Raw genomic sequence first — 18123 nt, forward strand, 5'->3', positions numbered from 1 at the left:
GTAGTAGAGACCGTAGTGTTTGGCGCTCCGTTCTTTCTGACTACAACACTAGGGATGAAGCGTGAAGTTAAGTTAAGTTACATCCATGTCAAACTTAACACCCTCCTTTTTTGCGTTGGGGACAAAAATGTTTAATGTAAATGGGTTAACTGGGTAATTGGTTGACTGTTAATTTTTTGTAAGTTTAAAATCCAAAATATAATTTAAATTCTAACTAGCAACTTAGTCGTCCGCTTGAACAATGTGATTATTTATTTAATTAACTGATCATGTATAAAATTACAATTCTTATATTCGTGTTTTTTTTATGTCTGTAGCATACAAGATACTTGTAGAGACTAATAGTATAAAAAAATTTATCCACACTTGAGATCTCTCGTTAACATAGGCGATCTCATATCCACACATACCATCTCATATCCATACTTAAAATTGGATTATGATAATGATTTGGATTCCACGCAACTGTGGAATGACCTACCTGTGGCAGTGTTTCCAGGTCCACACGACCTGGGTACCTTCAAAAACCTTAAAGGCTGACAACGCGCCTGTAGCGACGGTGATCACTTATCAGGTGACCCGTACACGGCGAGTTTCATATAAAATGCAATAAAAGCTATTTTTTATCACTGCTTCTAGACTGTAGGCCTCGACATGTCATATCAATTTCAATTCGACACCTCCTCGCGATCTTGAGACACATGGACTAATTGGTGAAGTGATATGTGCTCAACTGGCACGCTCGGAACGCCAGATTTAAAGAACCATACCATACCACATGGACTAGAAAGATGTGAAAAGATTTTGATAAATCCACAAACAACGGTCAACAATATAACTCTATAAGGGTTCCGTTTTTTACTCTTGAGGTAGGTACGGAATTCCAAAAATGATGTACAAACGCAACGCTTATCGCTGTTAAAATAAATTTAGACCGTATACCTACATATGAAATTGTTGATTTTTGTGAGTATTTACGTGTTCTTATAGAAGTTATGTTATAAAGTAAAATGTTATATTTAATTCGGATTGGACATTAAAAGAGCATAGAAGTGGATTTCACTACTCATAATATCAATAATTGACAATAGTTAATGTTGATATTATGAATAAATCTAGAGGTTTCATAAATAAAAAATCATCTTGTTGACTTATTTTTGATTAGAAGTATTCTTGTTAATAACTTTATTATTTTGCCTTTACTCTCTACAAAGGTTTAGTAAAGGTCAGCTATTACATATTGCAACAAATAAGTCGGAGCGTTTGAGTATGATTCATATGACAGATTTATGTGAAATCAATAATCGCGCAGTGTAACCGTCTTATCGCTGCACACAATAGGTAACTTTCTTTATTCATGACATATAAACAGAGAAATATTTGAGTGTGACATGGAAATATCTAACTAATATTTTTGCTTAAATAACAATTGCTATATCTATGAAATATGTATATAAAATATTTATATAAGTACGTAATTATAACTTATTATGTTAGACTAATTCTATGACTTTCGTGTACTAATTTTATAACTGTTAAATTTTATTTTCTATATTTTCTCACTGATGTAAGTTTATCTCAATTTATTTATTTTTTTATTAAATTTGTAAAAATATAATATGTTTTTATTGAGTATTTTTTTTTTGGTTTATCTAATTATACCGTTAAGTCTTATACATATTACTTCCTCTATATATATAACTGACTATAAATACATCGTTCTTTCTCCATTCTACGCGACATTTGCAAAATAAACTGTTCTCTTCTGGCTTGCCTAAAACCCATAAACAAACAAGAAGTGCAGACAGACTTGACACCTTGACAGCTGACAGTTAAATTGAAAAATGTTTTGGCGGTTTTATATTCAAGTTTCTTCGTAAATTTCTATAGAATATAATAATTATTATTTAGAATATAGTTCGCTTAATTATGATTACGGACATAATTGATTTATCATCTGATGATGAATCTCAAAATGATTCTGCATCTAGTTTGCCTGTAACAAATAATGTGGAACGTAATTCAGATGAGGGTATATTTAATTTTTAAGGCTTATTTTTTATTAACACGAGAATAATTTAAACGGCATATTAAATTCTTTATAGATTCTAATACGGAAATAACACCTACAACAAGTGGACACATAAACACAAGCCCTGCAGGATATAAAAGAAAAGGAGAAAGAAGAAAAGGTATAAGTATATCTATTTTTATTATAAGAAACGCCATTGCTACACTCTTGAAGTTTTATTATAACTAAATTAATAAAGCAGGTGGTTCTCACAATGGTACTACTAAAAAAGATAAAGAAGAAAGACAAAAATTGAAAAAGAAAATGGCAGAGGCGAAAAAAATGAGGAAAAATGCAAATAAAATATACCAACCCGGAGAATGTATGAAGGTAAATTATTATAATTTCTAGAAGTTTCTTATAGTATGTATGAGTAGAAAGGTATCATCTGAAAATTCACTCTGAAAGTCAATTAACACATTTATGGTACTTCTTGGTTATAAATGATTAGAATGATATTGGTATGCAATATGAACACACAAACTATGACTATTTACAAGAGTATGCCCATTAAATGCTGTAACTGTTATTAAAATTATGACGTCTTGGTGTGACTCATTCATCAATTTATAAATTATTAGTACATACATACTTAGTAAAAATTTAAAATTTCCAGTATATGACTATTGAAATTCACCCAACTTTACTCAACTCATGGTTTTGTGCTGATATTCAAAGAGAAGCAAATGCAAGTGGAGTTAAACTTAAATCTTCTCCCTCTCTATGTGACACAGCTTTGGTTTTATGGATGCGAACTGTTATGCCTACTTTGGAAAATACTGATGGTTTTGTAAGTAATTTATTTTATTTTGTATTGTATACATATATTATGCTTTAGCTGGTGTGATGGTTGTGGATTCAAATTCAACTCAGAATAATAAATACTTTTCCTTCATTAGCTCTGGTTACAAGAGCTTGGTAATGAGTCCACTCAACATGATTGTAATGTATTGAAAATTTGTTAGAAAGTGGCAAAAGGAATGTTTCAGGGATACAACATGCAACAAAAAAAAATACTTAAAAATCCTAAAATCAAATCTGCTCAGCCATTTATATAATCTGTTTAGTCATGACTGCTAACATGATGGTTGGGTTCAACCCTCACGAGATTCTCTTTGCTCACTCTATATGAGTAGGAGTTGAACCTACACTGACACCCTAAGATGGGTATCTTGCTAAAAATTAGATTTTAAAATTTTAGAATTAGAGTAGAACAGTGTTTTGGATTTCCATAAATATTTAAATTTTATTTTATTTCATTTAATAAACTAGTAGTATAATGTTACAGATGCAACTAACCCCATCCAAAGTAAAGTGTGACCACGGTCTGTACATTCTTAGAATAGAAGACTTAGAAGAGTTGGTAGTGTCTCACAGCCTTTCAAAACATATGAAACAAGCTATGCAGTTGGCGGAGTGTAAATTGAGTTTAGTGCTGTTTGGTATGAAGGATTATTTTAAGTGAGTATTACATGGGGTAAAGAAAAAGATTTTTTTTTCGTCCTTTTTTACCTTCATGCCGTATCCTTCTTTTTAGAGGGGTAGACAGAAGCAACTAAGTGTTTAGACCCTCATATCCACACTTTCAAGTTGTTGCATAGTGTGACAGATCTCAATCCTACACTTTAAGTATTTTATTGCCTTAATATTAAATAATTTATACCCAGGAGTGGGAATCGCACCCACAACCGTGGCTTTTACAGTCATACTTTGAGCCACCATGCCAAGACAGCTTTCTTAAAATATGTATAAGAATAAAAAATGAATATTCCCATGAACCCACCCACATCTCATACACTTACTGTTACATAGTGTTATGACTAGTATAGTTTAATACTAATTTACTTATGTCTCAAATTATATAACCTAGGGCTTTTTTACTTTTTATTTAAGGTCTGGCCGTAAAGGTGCTAAAACTAAAAGGCTGATGTCCGATATTGAATTGGAAAAAGCTATTACAGGTAATAATGATTTATATATTAAATAATAATATATAATTTATTTATCAATTTAATTGAGTTTTTTCTTTACATATTGGTTTTTTTAGAGTACTGTTTATAATATAAAGCAGGATATGCAGAGGGTACCTAGGGTTAAGATATTGCATTATTGACACACTGTTTAAATTTTGGAAGAGGGAAGATTTAAATAATTAAATATCTCTGAATGTGTATCGAATCCACAACCGTTGGGAAGTTCAATGTAGCTATTCGGAATTAAGTAAAAAAATTGAGAAATGCATAATTGAATTATGATTTTTTTTAGATTTATTAGTAAGCGCAGATTGTGACTCTATTATAGTAAACACTCCAAATGAACTGGCGTTGACTATCATACAGTTCACTAAAGCAATAGCAGAAGAACCTTATAAGTATGTACAACTTAACATATATTATTTGATACTACTATTGTCTGCAATTACTATTATTTGATACTGGAAACCCACTTGCGGCTTCGCCCGCTTGAGGCATCGCTTGTTTGAATTACATGATTATTTATATACTGTCTAAAATCATTTGGTTTTAATGATATTATTATTACAAAATACTTTAAATTGGTATTATTTTCATTATTTAACACTAAATGTTAAGGGAAATCTGCCAAAACACAATATTTAAAACTGCATATAAATCTGTTAAGCTTTTTCTTTAATTAACATGGAGTTATAAATCAGTATTTTGGGTTCTAAAGTCATAAAATATTTAATAGCTTCATTTCTTTGCTCTGGTAATAAAACAAAAAGTAGTGGTTTAGTTCCGTTACTCAACATGTAGTATCTCGGAAATTCGGAGGAAAGTGGGGAAAAGAGTTTTAACACTAGGTCCCTACCCTGTCTACCCTGCTATATGCGGGATACAGCGTGAAGTTAAAAAAAAATATCTTATCTTTTATTACAGAAAAGCCAAACAAGCCTTAGACGAACAAGCAGATTTTTATATGCGCGGTGATAACAAGAAATGTGTAGCAGTAGATAAAGATGGTAAATATATACAATTTATCTGTATGAGCGTTTGTCATCCTCCGTCTTGTAAACAATTAGACCATTTTTTTGTATAAATGTAATTATTTTTATTAAAGGTCACGGTCTAGGTAGACTTTGGCAACAGATGTTAGCAATTTTACCACATTCCAGTCTAGAAATATCGAGAGCCATATGCTCTAGATACAAAACCCCCTTGGAATTATACGAAGTAAGTTAATTCATATGATATTTTTCTTTTAACCAAATTTTAAACAGCTTCGCGAATTTTCTCGCGTCAATCTCTATCCATCGGTAATTTCGAGATAAAAATAGCCTGTGTAACTCTATCCCCCAATGAAAGTCTCATGAAATTTAATTCAGCCTGGACAAAAAGAAAAACAGGGAGAAATATTAAAATCGTTCATTTGTGTTTTAATATTGTGTAAATAACTAAGTATAAAAGAAATAAATAATTAATAACTAAGTATATACATTTAAAAAAAACATTTATTTTACAATTTCAGACAGACACTTCATTTTTATTTATATTTTTATTTATATGATGATACGATATAACATATATATATGTATATGTTAGTCTTACAATGCAGGTGAAGCTGCAAAAAGTTGAAATAAAAATAACTTCATATTCCCTATTTCAGTCATTACAATCAGATGGTTATTCTGAACTGGGTTCGTTACCTGTATCTCGTGCAGCACTCCCAGGAGCAAAGACAAGGAAAGTGGGTGTGGAATATTCGAGAAAGATACACACTTTATTCTGTGAGGAAGACGGGGATGTGTTGTTGGACTAGCTTTTATTTTTAACCCTCAGAAAAGGGGGTGTGGCATTGTATCTCTCAAATGACTGGATCAACTTCAATGTGGATTTTTCCATTAAAAAGCCTTTCAAAAATTTTAGTTTTTAAATTATAAAAACATATGCAAGGTTTCTTAATTTTGAATTTTAAAATCTGTTGATTCGCCCAGGTAGCTAATGATTGTTATACATGTAGTGTTAATTATATTTACCTTCCTCGCCGGTGGTAGCTTTCTGTAGGACTGACACTATTGTCATTTCAAATGATTTAAAATTATCGAGTTACTACAGCTGCGATTGGAAGATAAATGAAATACTATTTTATTAGGTAAAAATTATTTTAGTGAAGTTTTAAAAATACAAACTTAAACCAAGATTCAATATATCTATCACTGTTGCCTTCAATATTAGAAAATAATAATGTCTCATCCTAAATAATTTTAACAGCCTTTTTTAATAATGAATTAAGTTCCTTTCCTGTCGCCGTTCTCTGGATGTTTTCATTACCATAATAATTTGAACCATATAGTGTGAGCTCAATTGTACTTAGAAGATGTGTGGGTATGAATTTCCTGTAAAGAACGTAGCACTCACACTGAGACACATTACCACGTTATGGCGAAGGGATACCAGTTTTATTTTATGTACCTCAATATTGATTAAAATAAATTACCCATTTTTTTATATAATCTTAAAGAAATTTAAAAATTGCCAAATATTTTTTGTCCACATTGCACGGTATACAAGCATGCATTACGCGTATTGAATGTTTACATAAATATTATGGTTCATTAGTTATATAAGCAGAACATTACAATTGACTCCTGTTCGTCATTTAGACAAAAAAAAAACTTTCGGGCCACACTCGAATTATTCTCGTCAAACATGTATGGAACAGCTGATTATTTTTCGATATTTAGATGTTCTAATAAAATTTCTATTCTGTATGATTTACTAAAACATAAAGATGACTAGTTATTTTAATTATCATGTAAATGTGATTTGCTAAGCGTGGGGTAAAACTACATAACAGGGTAACAATGATCGAACGTTTTCTGCGCATACGTGTTCTCGTACTTCTCGTGTGTATTGTTATAATCTATATATATAAAAGGACTTGTCCTCACTGACTGGGGTAAGACGCACGCACAGCCGTAACCACTCTGCGTAGAAACGTGAAATTTGGACAGATGTTAACATTCGTAATCTCGACATCTACTAAGAAGGGATTTTGTAAAATTGAAACCCTAAAAGGGTGAAATAGGGGTTGAAAGCTTGTATGGAAAAAAGTTTAAATCGACACCGACTCTTAAACCACAGACTCTTTTAGACTCTTAATATTTCATTGAACACATGTTTCGTGGTTTATTAGAATTCACCCCTAAATAAGCAAGCGAAGCTGCGCGCGTCCGCTAGTATAATAATAAAAGCAATTCGGTTTTTTATTTAATTTTTCAATTTGCTTATCCATAACTTGATTTTATAATATTACTACATAAATATGCTCTACTAAACCATTTTGTATATATGATGCTATAGTCTGGCAAACATGTTATTGATAATGGGAAGCACGCGCGGCAACTGCGCAGAAAGCGTATTTTGATGTCTGCACATAGACGTGTGTGACCGGGCGGTCACTACACTACGGTACAGTCGAGCGCAACGCTATCAGTTCATTACTATGAAATATGAATATAATATCATACGATAGCATCATATATACGAAATGGCGTAGTAGAGCATATTTATCAAGTAGTATTATAATAATTAGTGTGCTAGCTTAAGCAAAATGCAAAATGAAGTTATGGATAAGTCAATTGAAAAATTAAATAAAAAACTGAATTGAAATTATTATAATGGGGCCACATACAAATCTTCTCAATACAACTTCAATAAAAAAAGTAAAATTGAAAAAATAATTTAATATATAAAACATGCAAGCAAATATAAGATTTTGGCGTTAGGCAACATGCAAAATCAAGTTATGGGTAAGTAAATATTTTTTGTAATAATGGAAATAGAGGTCTTAACAAATAAATTATTTTAATAAATTATATCTCCATCAATTCAATCAAAACTTTTTTACAGTTTTATTTAAAACGTTAATTAATGCATGCAAGAAAGTAAAGAATAAAAATTGATTATTGAATAAAGCAAGCAATCAAAACGGTAAAAGGCATTTTTGTTTACAATTAATTATATTGTTGTTTGAACAATATAGTGTGAGTTCGATTGTACCTATAAAGATGTGTGAGTGCGAATTTCCTGTAAGTACGTAGCGCTCACATTGACGCACTGTAACTTGTATGGCAAAGGGATACCGCACTCTCTTTTTTTGTACCTCAAAATTTATTTAAATAATTTACCCAATATTATTTTTTTATATAATCTTTAAGAACTTTAAATATTTTCAGATATTTCTTTATCCACATTGTATAAGCTTGTATTACGCATACTGAATGTTTATGTTGTACATAAGTGTATATAGTATATACATATATACATAAATATCATGTGCCATTAGTTATGTAGTTAGCTACTAAGTAGTAGTAGTATCCTCATAAAATTTTCGTTTTGTATAATTTACTACAACAAAGATGATCAGATATTTTAATTTTCGTATAGGTAAATGTAATTTGCTAAGCGTGGGGTAAAACAACATAACAGGGTAACACTGATCGAACGTTCTCTGCGCATAGTATACTGCGCAATTGCCGCGCGTGCTTCCCATTATCAATAACATGTTTGCCAGACTATATTATATCATGTGATAATTATATTCATATTTCATACCGACTGTATCGTAGTGTAGTGACAGTTGCAACGTGAGCGGGCGTCAGACTATACCTCCGATTATCAATAAGGATTTTGAGATACTATACTTAGTGTGAACGCAACGTTATTGGAGTGTACACACGTCGGCTCTAGAAGTACACTTACGTTCACATTTTTTTTTTTTTGGAATCTATCTGTTTTATCTAGTTAAAATGCCTCTCGGACGTTACGCAGTGTTGCGTACCCAGACACGTGAAATGGTGTATAATGTTTTAAATTTTATGAAAAAGGAATCTGAAGAAGGACTTCAATTTCATTTGAATTGTGTGCAAAAGCGAACTGCAGCAGCAACTGGTGTAAGTGTGAACACTTGTCGACAAATTGTTAATCTAGTGAAAACATCTAACGCCAGTTTGGGTTTTCGTACTCCAGGCAAGAAGAGATTTCGAAGAAAAACGGTTACTGAAGCAAATTGCTATGATCAGTTGGTAATTAGAAGGATTGTTCACACCTTTCACATCGTTGAAGGCAAACTGCCCACTATTATTCAGCTTGTAAAAAAGTTGAAAACAGAAATTAATTACAGAGGATCTACTACAAGCTTGCAGAACCTACTTAAAAATTTAGGATTTAAGTACAAGAGAACTGAAGATAATAAAAAAATATTGATAGAAAACACGAATATTCGTTTTGAACGTATCGTATATTTGGCTAAATTAGCTAAATATCGTGCTGATGGCAGATCCATTGTTTACACCACTGAATCGATCATTGACGTTTCTTGTAGGAATTCAATACAAAAGCCGGAGAATACATCAAAAAAGACCGTTACTAAAAATCCTCGTATTGTCATCGCAAACGCTAAATATGAAACAGGCTTGTGCCTATTAATGTTTAAAGAAGGTATAAAAACTGGAGACTATCAAGGGACAATGGATTCTGAGAACTACGAAAGATGGATCCGGACAAAACTAATACCAGTTCTTCCACCGAATTCAATTGTAGTACTAAGCAATGCTGCTTATAGTAAAAAAATCGAGGACAGACCGCCGACTTCAAATGCCAAGAAGTCAGACATGATATCATGGCTTCTTGATAAGGGTGTACCTTGTAACGAAAATATGCTTAAACCAGAACTATTTAAACTAATTAGTTTAATTAAAAACAAAACAAATAAGTACAAAATTGACAAACTTTTTCAAGAACACAATCATACGGTGTTGCGTCTTCCACCAAACCATCAAGACCTTAATCCGTTGGAAATGGCCTGGGTAGACATAAAAAGTTTCGTAGTGAAAGAAAATGTCCAATGCGATATTAACAACGCAATGAAGCTCGTAGAAGAGAAAATAAATAGCATGGTTGAAAGTGAATGGACGGCATTGTATGACGAGGTGAAAAAAGTAGAGGAGGAATATAAAAAAAGTGAGGAAATCATTGACGATTTGACAGATGACTTTACTTTTCGCGCTAGTGATAATGAGTCAGAAGAAGAGGAACAAGAGTTCAGTGAAAATGATACCGATTCATCTGATGAAGATTTATCTAGTGATTAAGATGTTAAAAAAAATATTTAAGCAAATAAACAATTGACGCTTCATTACGGATAAAGTTAATTTTCTGTCACCTATTTTAATAAAAAAAAATTGAAATTCAATTAAATATATTAAGTTATCTACTTGATTGTGTAATGTATTCAAGATGCATACAGCTGTATATTGTTGATGCACATTTTTATGTACGAAAGTCTTCTTCTTCCTGAGATTAATCCCTGGCATTAATCCCTGGTAAAAACCAGGGTCTGCCTTCCTACTCAACCTACATTAATATTTTACGATACAGTAATTGGTTAAATTATAGCATAATTTAACCACAGAACACATTTACTCAACATTACTGAATTTAACAACATCATTGTCAAAAACAGATTCAGATACAGGTTCAGTCAGAAATCATAAGTTTAATATAGTATTGCCATAGTAATATTATAGTTGAACTAATAAAAATCGTCTTTTTAATTTAGAAAAATAGAGATATTATATATTTATTGACATTATTATCCATGCATTGAAGTAGACTTGAAATATTTATTAAATATATTTATTTACATTTATTAAAGATATTTATGACATAATATATATTTATTTCACAACAAACAAAATTTAGAATTACCTTGGCTGATTCTTATAATCATAAGTTAAAAATAATAAGATTTTGCAAATAGAATCAGTTTTGTAATTATTCAATAAAACTTTCTATCAGGATTTTAGCTGATTCTAATTATAGTTTTAAAAAACCAAAATGTCAACATAATGTCAAAAAGTCAAAATAAAAATATCGCATTCTAACCTCAATGCAGCCTTACTTCGTTAAGTTTTAAGTTTTTAACTTTGATAAACCTGTTGAAGGCTTATCAAAATTATAAATAAAAGTACTTTAATATTATGACGCTGTTTATATCAAGAGTCGCTATATCGACTTTACGCAATACTTTTAAAATAATCGCATCAAATTCACTAAATGAGTTGAAGCCGGCCAATAATTATATATTTTTTAAGAAAAATGATTTAATTCGTATGGGACAGATATTTAGAAATTATTCAGATAATAATATACAGCCCACAACTATGACTGTGGATAACAAGAGCTTGCTTTTGAAGAAGAAAACAGTTCATAAAAAAGTCGTTCTAGAAGACTTAACTAAGAAAGAAGGACATTATTTAACTTTAGCGTATGCTACAGCTAATTCATATGATTTAAAAGGTGTAAAGGAGAAATTAATACAGCAAAAGTTGTATGAACCGGGAACGTAAGGTTTTTAAAGATTTATTTTCTTATAAAAATGATGTAATATTTTATATAAGTGATGTAACTATTCATTTTAGATTATTTTTTACTAAATATTTAGTAGATAATCATTCAATCATTACATTCGTCATGAGTCTTAAGTTGCCAAGCATAGCTTGATAGGAATAATGAAAAGTGATTGTGTATTTTTTTGATCAATATAAATAATTCCTATTTTTTATATTATTAAATTCATAAATTATTATCACTGAAACTGTTCAAGAGTATTAAAATATAACATTAAATTTAAATGACTATTTATCAATTTATATACTTCATATTGGGTAAAGGATATTTCACATTTTCATTTAAACATGTTTTTGTGTTATTCAACACTAAGTATGGAAAAATATTTAGGAGACTCAAACCTATACTCCTTGTAAAATATCTTGATCATGGATGGTATTTAAAAGATGTGGATTCAAGTCCTTATAAACATTTTTCTATTATTATTCCACTTCAATTCTATCAAAAGTGTTTATTGTAAACATAAATATTTACAAAGTGTGGTATTTTCATAAGTATTATGGTTATATAACAGAAACTTTGTCCTAATTTTAGGTTAAAAGCACAAGAAATAGGTGATGTCGTGGTAGCAACACCAGTCTACAGCATTGGCAATGAGCCTCGTGAAATAATTTTCTTCAAAGAAGGTGCTGTTGTATTTTGGAATTGTACTGAATTAGAAGCTAATAACGTATTAGATTTTATAAGGCCGTGAGTATCTATAATATGTAATATGTTTTATGATATCTTCTTAATTTTAAACTTACAACTTGTGGAATATGGTGGTATTCCACATTTACCAAGGTAGGCTGAGGGAACATAGTGCTAAAGGAGGCATTATGCTGAATTTGAGACATGTTATTTTGGATTTAAGACATTTTGTATTGAGCTATGCACACACCACACTTTGTGTTCATATTTTTCCCATTGAGTGGGAATTTAAACCACAACCGTCACATTTGCACACAGATGCTGTGCTGTGCCACTACGCAGCATTAGTATCAGTATTCGGTAGAAAAATAGTGACAATTCATTGATTTCTAAGTTCAATATACTATTTGCTGTTTATTCCTTGGGTCATACAGAATGTGGGACTCTTCTTTTATGTCCAAAAATTCATAGTTTGGTTTCCCAGGGAATTTTCAATCTTTACTGTCTAAATAAAACAAAAAATGTGAAAAGATTATAATATTTCAATTTATTATCAGATTTGAAAAGGAGAGCTATCCGAGAGAGGTTGTCACAAAAGAAAGAGAAGTTATGACTTATCAATACCAGCCAAATGCGTGAGTTTTATTATGAATAAATCATACAATAATTTATCCATCACTCTGTAAAGAAAAAAGTAGACAAGAAAATAAATTTATACATTTACTTTAGTAATACAATATTTTCACCTACAAAATCCAAAAAAAGATATTTGATAACTTTTACACAAAATAAATTTATTAATACTGCGGAATGTGTTTCGAATTTGCGAAACATAAATAAAAAATAACTATTAAAATAATGTTAATTATTAAAAAATATTATTAATTACCTTACAGTCCGAAAATATTTATTTGATAATGATGTGTGAAATTTCATGTATGATAAGCTACCATTGTATTATTTTATTTAATAAAACACAATTGTAACCTCTTTATTGACAACAGCAACTGATGAGTTTATTGCCAGATTTTTACGTTTTCGTTTTATATTTATATTTATTAAACTTCTTCTTTCCCCAGGAAAAGATGCTACTTGCAAGAGTCTTGTTTTGTGCTTGTCCCTGATGGTGATAATTCTTTAGAGAAATATTCTTTCAGGTATTATTTTGTTTGTAATGTATAACATAGGTATTATGGGTTTGTGTATACCTAACTTAGAAGGTGTTTGGTATTCGGTTAATGACCGTATCGTGATATCATCTTTACTATAACTTTGTTTATTGGTGACTGTCTATAATTAATGAGCGATGCAGACGCCACTGCATGCACACACATTATATAATAGTATAACATATAAGTATACAACGCTACTGTAGTCGTGTCCATACAGTTATACAGAGGCCAGTAGTAGCGCAGGGGCACAAGTGTGTGATTATAAATGTGACGGGTTGTAGGTTTGATATCCTCTTGAGACACTGAAATATTTAATATTTTTATATTTTTATTTCCTTGGTCTAGTAACGAAATAAAACGCGGTGTTGAATTAGCCGGGTATTAGGCTGAGGGAACCTGGGAACCTTGTGTTCCTAGACATTCTGCTCCCATTCAGACAATTCTGTTACCACATTCTGTCCATTCCATACAATTTTAATTCATATAAATTATTCATATAAATTGTTAAGCTAAAATATTATAATATAAATGTATATTTCTACAATTCCAGTCATGCAATGGCTCAGTCAGCCCGTTTGGGTGCTTGGGAAGCGAGACTTGAAGCCCTAGCCACTTCCATAAGAACACACACCTTGCTCATGGAGAAGGAAGGTGCTACTAAGGTGGAAAAGAAGGAGGTATTTATATGTAAAAAAGTTTTACGAGTCTAGTGTTAAGACCCTCCATTTTACTTTCTGCTGAATTCTGGAGGCATTGTGTGTTGAGTGGTGGGACTTAACGCCTTGCTTTTGCCTAGACACTAAAGCGAAGAAATGAAAAAATAAATATTTTTGTGAATGGGGATTGACCCCACTACCTGTTGCGTTTACAGTCACACGCTTGTGCCATTGCGCCATAACTGACCTCAATTTTTATTAGGTACTTATATATGTTTGTTGATATTAATTAGGTGTTATTCATTTAAATTTATATAGAGATAATTGTGGACTGAAATATGTATTAATGTTAAAAGTAGGAGTATATTAATACTAGATTATTGTAAAAAATAGTATTATTCAAATAATTGAGGCCATTATGGTACAGCACACAGCGTTCGGCCTTAAAAGCTATGATATTGGGTTCAATTCCAACTTGAGGCAATGAATGAACTTCATTAAAATATTGCTACATTCTAATGACTCGTAAAATTAAATAATTTGTAATTTTATATATGTACTTTATATTACAGGTAGTACGTAAGCTAGGCGAGTTATTCTCCCTCCGTCACCGACTTAACGTAGAGTCCGACCTCTTGGATACTCCCGATTGTTACTGGGAAGAAGAGCGACTGGAGAGATTGTACTCTAACACTGTTGCTTATTTTAGCATACCAAGGAGGATTCGGGTAAGTTTGTCGGTTCAACTTAGAATATTTTTAATGTGAAGTGTATTTTAAAATTTAATATTTACATTTCAAAAAGTTTATGTAAGAACAGATTTTTAAAAAAATAAAATTTGAAACTAATGTTGTAACCCAAATTTTTCGAAATTAACTAATAACCCGTTAACTAAAAAGCCGATATATTCAGATTCTACATCTAAAAATTCTAATTACATCTAATAATAGTAAAATCCTTAAACACCCGATTTTAATACTGCTTATTTAAAAACACAATTTTTTGGTACCATTATTTTTGTTTTGTTTTACTATAGTTTTTTTCTTTACCATATTCACCATCAGGTCCTCAACGAGCGGCTCTCCCACTGTGTGGAACTCCTCGAGCTGGTCTCCTCGTGGGCGCAAGATAGACACCACGTGAGGCTAGAATGGATGGTTATAGCCCTCATCCTGGCTGAAGTCTGTTTTGAATTGCTGCACTGTGTAGAGAGATACATACTGGATAAGTGAATGGGGACATTATTTATTATATTTTTTTACGGGCAGATATAAGGGGACATGGGGATGGCTATATGTATTACATGGGTTGTGTGCTACACGCTGTATCCCGCACATAGCGGGCACGAAAGGAACCTATTGTTAAGATACTCTGCTCCTCACATTTTCAGTTACATGCTGTACCACTGCGCCAAAACAGTTTTAATATGTATGTAGTAATCTTAGTTGTTGGAGCGTTTGGTCACTTTCCAAGTGGCACGGGTTCGAATCCCTCTAGTTTTCATTTTTTATGTATTTTTTTATTTTGCCTTTCATAAACATAATAGCTATTTGTACAACATTTATCTTGATTCGTCGCAGAAATTCCAAAATAGTCTAAATAGCACTATTCAATTAATAACGTAAAATTTCGACTCAGAGATGTAAAAAATAATTCTCCACACGTATAACAAAACCGGGGTCGTTTGGACACTTTCGCGGCATGTTTACGACGAGACGGACAGATGTATGTTAGTCGAGTGCGATACTTATAAATCGTATAGATGAAGTTATTCAAAATGGAAACGTATATGAGATCAGATATGAATATGTAGCTGTCACAGAACAATTGGACGTGATTGAAACAAAATACAATAAATATATATTGCAAATACAAAAATATTGTTATTGAGATATAAGACCAGTGTTATTAATCCAAATTTAGTTTTAATTGAGAATTAAATTTATATTAATTAGATTATAAGATATACTTAGTTTTTAGTTCTTGATAAAAATAGACATTGAAGGACTGAATGGTACACAAATTGTTGCAGTTATTATTATTATTTGTTAATAAAATTCAAAAATATATATTATGTGCTATTTACTTGTTTTTAATGATTAAAAAAGTTACTTTTTTATTTGCTTATATTTTGCATCTTCACTCTGTAAGAAGGAAAGATAAGGGAATCTAAAGCTACAAAAAAAACAAAAAATCGCTAAAAACTTACGCCTCGTTACCAGAGCGAGGACATGAAAATATAAAATTTACATACTCACCAACTTACTCACACTCAACATATTGACATAGCATGTTGAGTGGCGCAACTCAACGCCGCGTTGTACCTCATTGCTAGAGCGAGGGAAGACAATAATAATAAATTTTGAATACAATATAAAAATAATAAAAAAACACATTTAAATCAACATTTTCAATTTAGGAAAGTGACAACCAATAAATCACCAAAAGAAAATTGGGTTCTTGTGGAACCTTCACGGAATCGAACTTCCACTTTGGTCATCGAAACGTCTCATTAAAAGTAATTGCCGCTAACGAGCAATTGTGGGTAATTAATATTAAAAGAGCCGCCGCGTTATCGCCTTCATCTCGTGATAGCATCTCTGATGGGATGCTGATATTGGGGCCATGGTTATAGGCTTTGGGAGACAATAGGAATATCCACTTTTTTGTAGGTTCCCGCTGTATCTCAGGTTTGGCTGGGTAGGGAGAGGTAACCTTGTGTTAAGATATTCCGTTCCTCAGGTACTGTACAATTTTCGAAACTTAAGTGTGTTGAATGGAGGAGCTCAATTCTGTCCTAATTATAAATTTTTAGATATTTTAAATATATTTCTAAATAATTAAATCTACAGTGTGTGTGGATGTCCTAACTTTCCCCTTACCAAACAAAATTCGACATTATTTCTTAACAGGTTCCCAGGTTTCCTCTACCTAACATCTGCAAAAAAATCTTACTTATGTTTTAAAATATCCCATATGTTAATAATTTATAGTCACCTTATTCAAAATACTATAATGAAAATATTGGAGCCCCACAATGCGGTCCGCGCCATTTACTATAAGTTTTTGCTCGTCAAAGTAAATTGATTCATCTTTTTAATTGTGAGAACGAAGGTGAGAGTGAAACAATGACTACGACGAGATGACAGAAATATTTATGTGACGCAGAGGCACCAGCGTGTGACGTGATGTGGTTTCATATCTTCGCTCTTGACGAGCGCTCTCAAAACGCAATTCGGCAGAAAATAGGGAATGGAGTGTCTTAACACTAGGTTCCCTCTGCCTACGCCCTATTATTGGCGGAATTCAGTGTGAAGAACATCCCACCCAGAGTTCCGTACTAATTTTAGGTTTTTTAGGTTTTTTTATAGGTTTGTAATGATGTTCTTTTTCTATAGGATACTTTAAAATTTGGATTTGTACAATTTTCAATATGGTCTTGACAAACGGACAGTCGGATAACAAAGTGATCCTGTTAGGGTACCGTTTTTAACTTTTCAGGTACGGAACCCTAAAAATAAGTTTAGGTACTATGTGAATGTATGCGGTAAGTAAGTCTACAACTTTTACTGTGTCTTCAATAATATTTCGAAAAAAAAAACAAAGTCCAACGACAACGTATGTGCAATATTGTCGCTGCACCGAATAAACGATTTTATAAGTGAAATTAATTTAAATTTAATAAAAAGTGAAAAAACCAATTAAGTTAAAGTAATTTTATTTTATTATTTTTTATTCATTTGAAACTGTTGAATTTATTGAAATGTTTATAGTGTGTGTGTGTGTGTATTTCATTCTATTATTAATTAATCATTTTTTTTAATTATGTATATTGTATATATTTTTTCGTTTTTAGCGTCGTACTCTATTCCGCACATAGTAGGCAGAGGGCACTTGGGAACCTAATCATAAGACACCTCCGTTCTCCATTTACCGTCGAATTTATGAGGCATTGCGTGTTGAGTGGCGGAATTTGACGTCGCGTTTCGCCTCGATACTTTTTTATTTCCTTGAAGTGTAAATAAGCGACACTTCCTTCACCCAAGTGGGAACCTACCCTACTACAAAGAAACCTAAGACAATTTGTACGTACGTAAATGCATAAGTAATTAATATGTGTATAAATCGTATGTAGGAAAATGTTAATAATTTCTTAATAAACG

The 18123-nt window shown here is 31.6% G+C and overlaps 3 protein-coding genes across 4 annotated transcripts; all 3 read left to right on the top strand.

Moving 5' to 3' along the window:
• Positions 1–1811: 1811 nt before the first annotated feature.
• mms4 (Methyl methanesulfonate sensitivity 4) lies at positions 1812–5949 on the top strand. 2 transcript variants are annotated; one of them, XM_085203395.1, is made up of 10 exons: positions 1812–2032; positions 2106–2192; positions 2271–2401; positions 2688–2861; positions 3360–3532; positions 3965–4032; positions 4337–4442; positions 4969–5051; positions 5150–5262; positions 5696–5949. In XM_085203395.1, the coding sequence occupies exons 1-10, from the start codon at positions 1930–1932 to the stop codon at positions 5846–5848; spliced, it is 1191 nt and encodes a 396-aa protein (XP_085059521.1). In that variant the 5' UTR covers positions 1812–1929; the 3' UTR covers positions 5849–5949. The 2 variants fall into 2 exon arrangements, with proteins under 2 accessions (XP_085059521.1, XP_085059528.1); XM_085203402.1 differs by having other exon boundaries at positions 2274–2401.
• A 2584-nt stretch (positions 5950–8533) lies between these two features.
• LOC146540794 (uncharacterized) lies at positions 8534–10309 on the top strand. The gene has a single exon (XM_085203385.1). It carries the CDS (start codon positions 8841–8843, stop codon positions 10182–10184), a length of 1344 nt encoding a protein of 447 aa, XP_085059511.1. The 5' UTR covers positions 8534–8840; the 3' UTR covers positions 10185–10309.
• A 549-nt stretch (positions 10310–10858) lies between these two features.
• LOC146540795 (required for meiotic nuclear division protein 1 homolog) lies at positions 10859–16029 on the top strand. Its single transcript, XM_085203415.1, has 7 exons — positions 10859–11437; positions 12037–12192; positions 12690–12767; positions 13212–13289; positions 13855–13981; positions 14533–14688; positions 15025–16029. Exons 1-7 carry the CDS (start codon positions 11073–11075, stop codon positions 15190–15192), a joined length of 1128 nt encoding a protein of 375 aa, XP_085059541.1. The 5' UTR covers positions 10859–11072; the 3' UTR covers positions 15193–16029.
• The last annotated feature ends 2094 nt before the right edge of the window (positions 16030–18123 follow it).

This window comes from Heliconius melpomene, chromosome 2 (assembly GCF_056956725.1).
Source record: "Heliconius melpomene rosina isolate 202511_hmr_F chromosome 2, ASM5695672v1, whole genome shotgun sequence".
In the NCBI taxonomy this organism is placed as follows: Eukaryota; Metazoa; Arthropoda; class Insecta; order Lepidoptera; family Nymphalidae; genus Heliconius; species Heliconius melpomene.

Coding starts and splice junctions, on each gene's coding strand:
- LOC146540794 (XM_085203385.1), top strand. CDS start 8,841: ATGCCTCTCGGACGTTACGCAGTGTTGCGTACCCAGACACGTGAAATG.
- LOC146540795 (XM_085203415.1), top strand. CDS start 11,073: ATGACGCTGTTTATATCAAGAGTCGCTATATCGACTTTACGCAATACT. Junction 11,438..12,036: donor AAGTTGTATGAACCGGGAAC/GTAAGGTTTTTA, acceptor TCCTAATTTTAG/GTTAAAAGCACAAGAAATAG. Junction 12,768..13,211: donor TATCAATACCAGCCAAATGC/GTGAGTTTTATT, acceptor TTCTTTCCCCAG/GAAAAGATGCTACTTGCAAG.
- mms4 (XM_085203395.1), top strand. CDS start 1,930: ATGATTACGGACATAATTGATTTATCATCTGATGATGAATCTCAAAAT. Junction 2,033..2,105: donor GGAACGTAATTCAGATGAGG/GTATATTTAATT, acceptor AATTCTTTATAG/ATTCTAATACGGAAATAACA. Junction 4,033..4,336: donor ATTGGAAAAAGCTATTACAG/GTAATAATGATT, acceptor GATTTTTTTTAG/ATTTATTAGTAAGCGCAGAT.